The sequence below is a fragment of the Amphiura filiformis genome, chromosome 11 (genome assembly GCF_039555335.1).
Source record: "Amphiura filiformis chromosome 11, Afil_fr2py, whole genome shotgun sequence".
Taxonomy (NCBI): Eukaryota; Metazoa; Echinodermata; class Ophiuroidea; order Amphilepidida; family Amphiuridae; genus Amphiura; species Amphiura filiformis.
The window spans coordinates 6,937,711-6,945,919 of record NC_092638.1 but is presented as its reverse complement, the minus strand read 5'-3'; the positions used below and the strand labels follow the sequence as shown (position 1 = coordinate 6,945,919).

The 8,209-nt window shown below is 38.2% G+C and overlaps 1 protein-coding gene across 1 annotated transcript; it reads left to right on the top strand.

The window, feature by feature from the left end:
- Positions 1-4,094: 4,094 nt before the first annotated feature.
- Positions 4,095-7,888, top strand: LOC140163909 (lactadherin-like). Its single transcript, XM_072187216.1, has 4 exons — positions 4,095-4,370; positions 5,259-5,358; positions 6,588-6,810; positions 7,235-7,888. The coding sequence occupies exons 1-4, from the start codon at positions 4,244-4,246 to the stop codon at positions 7,433-7,435; spliced, it is 651 nt and encodes a 216-aa protein (XP_072043317.1). The 5' UTR covers positions 4,095-4,243; the 3' UTR covers positions 7,436-7,888.
- Positions 7,889-8,209: the final 321 nt, after the last annotated feature.

The following is an 8,209-nucleotide window of genomic DNA, read 5'->3' as shown; positions in this document are numbered from 1 at the left end:
AAAATGGCGAATTCTACACACACAAAAAAAACCAACAACAGCAAACAGTTCCGATGGAAAAGATCAAGAAAACAATCGTTGTAAATTGCTAAAATCTTTATACTATATTTATGATCATGATGGCATTTCAACAAAACATTGCATTTATATTTGTGTGCAATTCCTAATGCGTGATGAACATTATCCAAATGACGCAACAGTACGCAGAAGGTACGTCCTCTCATGATCGAGATTTAGATATGTTGCCTATTCATAGAATTTTGAGCAGAATCTAACATACTGCAGTTACTGTCCGTTTTCCTATACACAATACACAGTGCTCTTACCATTGACGCGTAACCTCTACAAATAGCGTATGTTAGAAGTATGGGTAATTGCCTAGTTAACGTCGCTGTGTGAAAATAACCGGCCAATATTAAAAGTACTCTTCTAAAATTCTAGAAAATATAGTTTTGTAACATGTCCTAAATTTTTAGCTAATTTAGATGTTTGGAAATATTCGTACTTTGGTGTTTTAGGAAGGATATGTAAACGACAGATAACACCAAAAATATGAAGAAATTATTTCCAAACCGTGTTAAGTCTGCAAACCACCATGCTTCTCATTTTTAAGAACGCTAGTTAACAATAAGCAGAGTTTTGTCTCATTTCGTAAACAAAAGCCCACACAGAATTGTTCTCTAGCGTTCGCTTTCTAATCGTTCACCCAACTGAAACTATAATACCAGCTTATTGCTCCATTGTACATGCAAAGCAGAAACATATGTTGTGTGTATTTAACCAGAGAAGATATAATTTAATCAGTTAAGCTGTTTTCAATGAGTGTTATCTTGGTTTAATAGCTTTTAATGGGGTTTAAGTCCTGCAAAGGTCGTGGTGAATTCTACTGTAGACATGACTGCATCATGAACAATAATATCAATAAATATACTGTATGCAATATATAGATACTTATAGATTTCCAAGACCAAAGAACACTAATAACGCTTTGGACCTGTTGTTGTAGAATTGTCATTTAAAAGTATTAAAATGTGGTGCAATTTGGAAACAGGTTATGTGAGCGGCGGTGAGGGTGTGTCATAAATGGACAGGAATCGGGACAGGAATCCTCATTGATCGCGGTCTTTTTCAATTTGTAGAGCATTATGCATACGTTTTAGAAGACAGCTACAACTTACCATTACCTTCAATGATTTGAAGAAGACTTTTGATTACCGGTATATCAACAGGAATGTTGCAGTTCTACGTCACTATGGTATTTCAGCAAGCTTAATCAAGCTCATTATGGCTGTATTGTACAACAAGTGCTGTGATGGCGGATGGTAATATTTCAGATCCATTCAAAGTGTCAACTGGTGTTTTGCTTGGAGATGTTTTAGCTCATAGAAACGACAGAGAGCGCGGTACAAACAAATGAAACCCAGTGAAACCTTTGAAAATCTTAGGGTTTTTGACTCAGAACTGAAAATCCATCAATGAAACTTTGGAGGTGTCGATACACTTCAAAAAATGTGCAACATACTGCAGTTACTGTCCGTTTTCCTATACACAATACACAGTGCTCTCACCATTGACGCGTGACCTCTACAAATGATGTATGTTGGAAGAATGGACACTTGCCTAGTTAACATCACTGTGTGAAAAATAACCAGCCAATATTTAATTTATTCTCCAAACTTCTAGCAAATATGTTTCTCTAACATGACCTAAAATTACAGCTAGGTTAGATGTTCAGAAATGGTCGCACTTTTGTAAAATATGAGTGAGGGCAAAGCATAGCTAGCTCATAGCTAGCCAACTCCCCGTGTTAATTGAATGGAGATTTGACCAAAAATATTGAGCTATATTGGTAACGGACCGCTCCGGTCTGAAGGATGCCACAAAAAAACGGTACAAGTTACATTTAAACTATTCTAAATAGGTTCTAGAAAATAATTAATTAAGTTTAATTAACACATCATGTCCACTACTCCGAGTTTCATGCTACAAGCATGTAGCAATCATCAGGTGGAATGGTATGACAATGAGCGTGTTTATAGTGGTGTACGGTATTTATACGGTATTCTTATACGCATACGGGATTAGAATGGAATGTGACTTATCCGTTATCTCGACTGTTTATAGTGGCAATCAATAGAGCTCAATAGCGCTATTCTGAATCCGAGGTGGTTGAACTCAGCGTGTTCGAGGTCACCGCAATGCAATGTGGGAGACACAAATATGATGCCAGTTTCAAATAGTTTGCCGTGGAAACGATACCGGCCTATTTTTAAACATAATTGCTACAGTACCGTACCATTTTGTAGGTGATGTGTTATTACAGTGACAAATTTGAGCTCGGAGAGCTATATAACCCTGCTCCACTTCCTTGAATAACGGTATCGTTAATCCCTGTCTGTTTATAGTGGCCGTATACGGAATGAATGTACTGCAATATCCATCGATATCGAAGGATATCAGTTCCGTATAATATGTGCGGCAAATAGCGCTATTGGTCTGTTTATAGTGGCGACCAATACCGTATAAGATGTACTTATACGCTAAATACCGGATAATCTGGCTCACTATAAACACGCTCTATGATCACACAGTCTTATTTTTTCTTAGCACGGTTGGCTGGTTTGTATCCATGACGACATTTAGATACTAGCTCAGATCTTTTATTGAGGGCACTTGAGCTATTGGTTTTTTTGGCAAGTAGGATTGCCAGCTTTTCATCAATGCATAAATTACAGTTACCAGATTGCCTCATACAAGTGTTTGATTTGTGCACAATTTCCCAATTGATGCTGTAATCCCTGTTTTGTTGCTTTAATTTCCAGATATATTTTGATAGCTCAGTTTCTTTCTCATACTTACTGTGCCTGAATGACTTAGTATGATTGTTATAGCGATCCTTGAACTTTCCCCCCGATAAGCCCACATAAAACATAGATGTATTGCCCGATTGGACGGTAGCCCTATAAATGATGCTCTCTGTTAAGCATTTCCCTTTAAGGGGGCAGCTGCTTTTAGTCCTGCAATTGCACTCCTTTTTAGGAGTGTTCTTGGCTTTATTCCTGGTACGAGTGTTATGTGATCTCATTATAGAGCCCATATTGCGCATGCAGCTATAGCTGACCTTCATACTGTTCTTATTAAAGATCTTGTTTAGCTTGCTTCCTGCAGGGAAATGCTTTTGATTAATTTGAGGAACTTTCCTCCTACATTCGATTTTACATTGTTGCTAAATGGCGGGTTAAACCAAATTGCCTTTCTTTTTCTTGTTCTATGATTGTTATTACTTCTTCTATTGCTTGCTGTGTTAGATTCTTGATTGCTCTCCTCGTACGTTATTTCTTCCGAATAGCCGCTATCTTTAAGTGCTTCATTGTAGCCGCTATCTTTAAGTGCTTCATCACATCAAGACTGTGTGATCATTGTAGTGGACATGATGTGTTAATTAAACTTAATTAATTATTTTATAATTAGCTCTACTGACAGTAATGTTAGTATTGAGCACTCTTGTATAAGGCCTATGATAACTTTTTCATTGGATAGGTTCTAGAAAATATAGCTTTGTAACATGTCCTAAATTTTTAGCTAATTTAGATGTTTGGAGAGGGTCGCACTTTTGTGTTTTAGGAAGGATATGTAAACGACAGATAACATCAAAAATATGAAGAAATTATTTCCAAACCGTGTTAAGTCAACAATCATTATGTTGCTCATTTTGAAGAATGCTGGTTAACAAAAAGCAGGTCTTTGTCTCATTTCGTGAACAAAGGTACACATACCATTGTTTCCTTTCGTTTCCTTTATAATCGGTTACCCAACTGAAGCTATAATACCAGCTTTATTGTGATGTCGCACTTGTAAAACAGACACTTGTGCACAACCAGAGAAGATCTGATTTAATCAGTTGAGCTGCTTCAATGAGTGTTATCTTGGTTTAATAACTTTTAATGGGGTTTAAGTCCTGCAAAGGTCGAGATGAATTCTACTGTAGACATGACTGCATCATGACAAACGAAAACTGACGTCACTAACCCACATGATTTAAATCAGTCCCCTTAATCTATAACAAATCTGTCCTATTTACGTTACAGCTTATCTAGCGCTGGTGCATGGTCACTATTGCCTCCTTACAGAAAGACCAGATACATCTAGAGGCGGTGCCTTGAGAATTTCTATACCATACAAAGAATTATGTCTTTGTCATCGTGTAATATTAGCACCTATATTCTTCTCACCGTGTCCAACGATGGAGGTTGATTATTCCGATGGTAGTCTATGGTTTGATGATGACCCAGGACCTTTAACTATACGACGTAACTGGAAGAAGGACATACTTGATCAACTTTTGGCACGAACTGTATATTGTTATTGTGGTAAGAAGGTATTATAATGGTTATGAAGCCGCAGAATTAGTCGTATAGATCCGGGGGTTCTCTACTTCCCGACAGGGCCGGATTTACCACCGAGCCAGATGGGCCAGGGTAACCAAAATGTGGGGGTCATTAAATTGTCCAATGCATTCTCCTTTTTAGTGAGAAAAACATACGGCGCCCGACTCATAATACATAGGTTGTGAGTTCGAGCCCCGCTCGTGCCAACGTGTTGTGTCCTTGGGCAAGGCACTTTATCCTCATTGCCTACTGGGTTTGGGTTGGATTAGATGTTTGTATAGTTGTTTGTTTCAATGTTGCAATATTGGCGCTGATTTAGCTGCTGCCTGCAAATTGCATTGTGTCTGTTTAGGTGTGTTTAATGTTCAATTCTAGCAATTTGACCTGCGGGTCACCATTAGAGTTCGAAATATAAACCTTTTCATTTGTGGCTAAGTTAGTCGATCTATATGTAAATCTATATATGTAAATCCAAACTTGGCGAGTGCACATGCCTTCCGACCCTGCTTCCCGACTTTGAATAAAATTTTTAAAGAAAAACAGACCCGGAACAACATTTGGAATAAAACTTGCTAAAAATTAATGAGAAATTAGCATTTTTTTGAGAAAATTGTAAAATTGAGGACTACCAAAAAGCCAAAATGTTTAAAAATGTACCGCGTCTAAACTAAATGGCTGAAAATGCACCCTGAATCTGTCGCACACCCTCATTTCTACCAAAACAGAGCCTGGTCCATGTGCTTTTTGAAACGTCTACATGACAGTGGAATTTAGTGGATTAGTTGTGTGAATAACAATCTATCATGAAAAGTACTGACGAATATCTCCAAGAATCACAATTATTACTTCTGACAAAATGTTTCTTTATAGAATGTATGAATCCTCTCGGCATGGAGAATTATGACATACCAGACGATAAGATTACCGCATCATCATATAAGGTAGCCGTTGACGGCCCTCGCCTCCCTGAGTAAGTTATTGTGTGTACAATGGCTGCCTCATGTTAGTCTAAAGTTGATCCTACAGTTTGATCAGCTCGTAATCGGCGGGTCTTATAACATCGCGGATTAATATCAACATACTTTATTTTGAGAATGGCCTTGTGACATCTTGCCAGAAGCATCACAAATTATTAATAGAAGTCTATACTTTGTCTACTTTATTTAACACACAAAATATAGATTAGACAGGTAAACTATATCACTCTTAACGTGGGTCTACTTTTCGGCGTAGTGGTAAAAATCTGACAATACCCGCCGCACACCGACATCGCCTGGCTAATAATTACTTGGTACAGCAGAGATACTAAAATAAATACCCGGGATCGATACACGTGAATGTGTTATTCACGATGTTGATATTCAGACGAAAATCTTTGGATACCGGGATAGAAAATGATGAAATCTCCCGTAAATGATTTTGTATAAAGAAGCCAGATGTGGTTCCTTGCACTTGAATATACATGTTGAACAGATATGATAGTCGTTAGCTAGCGTCTTGAGGAAGAAGCTTGCGTCTTGAACTCAAAAACTGACAATAATTCTGATTATATATGTGCCGAATTATATAGCGCAGTGTATAGGTCAATTGTGGAGGTAGTCTAAAAGCAGTGACCTATGGCGTACCATGCTAACTCACACCATAGATTTTTGATAATCTATGCTCACAAACAGCGAGGTCAGTAGCCTTAGTCAGATGTCCTTCGGCCCATTATGCGTCTCAAAACTATTAACGGGTCGGAACAAAATGGCCATGCGTGGCGGTGGATTCAACCTACCATGGCGATTTCTGCCATGAAGATATCGGGGCGATGACACTGTGCGCCGATTACGAGCTGATCAAAGTATAGAAACGTAGCAAGTCACACTACCTAGTGCCACAAATATTGCAAAAGGTAGCTATTGCACATACTATTTTCTTGCACTCAAATGACGATCTACCGTCTTGTCTCAAAGTGAAATTTAGCGATTAGCGTTATTATTGTCCCGCCATGTTTACTTGTTTCGAGAGAGGGGTCGAAGGACCCAGGCTAGGGTGGAAGGAGTGTCTATAGGAGGGAATTCATGTCCCGGGATTCAGGTGCGCTGGAATAAAGCTACAATTAAAACTCAAATCTAATGTGATGCCATTAATGACAGAGCTCGTCTTCTGGAACCTGCTTCATATGATAAAAAAAAACCATAATCTTTCATATTTCAGATATGGGCGTCTGAGGCACGCGTCAACGTGGGTGAGTGACCAAGGTGACCATCCAATATGGATCCAGGTCGATCTTGACGCTGTGTTAATAGTGACTGGAGTTTTGACTCAAGGTCGCAGGGCTTCTGCAGATTTCAAGCACTGTGTGGATGAATTCAAGGTGAAGACAGGGCTGGCGGTGTCTTCGCTTTCATACATACAAGATAACACAGGAGGTGTAAAGGTATAATAGCAGTCTTTTCCTCCTTCAATCAAGTCCGTTATAGGCCTACGTCAAAGTCGCGTCGTTGATTGATTGGTTGATTAATTGTTTGATTGTTGATTACTTTGGGCCCTATTTCTTCTTTTTACGGGATTTCTCTCCGTGACGCGAACGATTCCTATACTTAGCACTTTCCTGCCGTTGATGGCGTGAACACTATATCACGTATTATAAAATAACCAAAGCGAGGTCAAGAAGGATCTCGCTTGATTATAAAATAACAAAAGTGAAGGCATGAAGGGTGTAGTCCTACATAACATGCATAACCTGCCCGGGGACTTAAACCCCAGACATCAGCGTATGAGATCAATTTAATGATGCTTACCAGCCAGAGCTTTTTACGTAGGCCTACTTTGATTTTTGTTCATTTCTCTTTGTTTTACAGACGTTTACTACCCATTGTACGGATAATCATGTACGCATTGTGACGAGTGTGTTTCCTTCTCGTGCCCGAGCTCAGTTCGTCCGCATAGAGCCCACAATATGCTACACCAATTTCCTTATCAAGGATAACTGCATTCTACGATTTGAATTGCTGGGATGTAAAAACCCCGGGAACAACTCTACAAACATAACATGTTTTTAAAGCGTTTTTTATTTGATTTTGGTCAAAACATTTTAATAATATTAAAGATGGGTTAACCCTGGAATTACTACTAAATTGTTGGTCTAACTAAAGTATATAAATGAATTATAGGCCCTATTTACAATTGGAAATAAGTAGTAACATGGCCTTTCGTGTTTCGTGTTACGAATATTCATGAGCTTACGAATATTAATGAGGTCAGACATTTGTGGATGAATGTGAAATATTTATTTCGTGTTTGGGGAGTTTTGATCATATTTTCTTCGTCTTGCAGTGAAGTTTAAAATTATTTTTGTATTTGTGGAATTTTGTAAAATATTTTTTCGTGTTGTGGCGAAGTTGAAAATATTTTTTGGCGTTGCGAGGATGATCGCGAAATAGTTTTTCGTGTTTGGTGGGAATTTGGGAAATACTTTGTTCGTCTTTAGTGGTTCGGTGGACGAAGGATATTAATAAGGCACAATAAACATAATATAACGTTTCAACGATAAATTACTGAGGTATCTGTATGCCGACTAGATACTGCTTTCATACAGGAAATAGCAGGAAGGAAGTAATTAATTACAGGAAGTAATTAAATAAGTGTCAAAAATTTATTGAAAATCCGATAGAACCAATTTGGACATTCAAGTATCGATGAAACATTCCGAGAGACTCAGCCTTTCGATTGATAGCGATTAGGGTCTTTGTTCGTGTTATGAATATTAATGAGCTTATGTATATTAATGAGGTCAGATGTCACTTCCGGTTTCCCTCTTAATGGGTGAGGCTAAT

What these genes read in the sequence shown, in the direction of transcription:
- LOC140163909 (XM_072187216.1), top strand. Translation starts at nt 4,244, where the DNA reads ATGGAGGTTGATTATTCCGATGGTAGTCTATGGTTTGATGATGACCCA. An exon ending in AACTGTATATTGTTATTGTG is followed by an intron (nt 4,371 to 5,258) that starts GTAAGAAGGTAT and finishes GTTTCTTTATAG; the next exon opens with AATGTATGAATCCTCTCGGC. An exon ending in ATAACACAGGAGGTGTAAAG is followed by an intron (nt 6,811 to 7,234) that starts GTATAATAGCAG and finishes TTTGTTTTACAG; the next exon opens with ACGTTTACTACCCATTGTAC.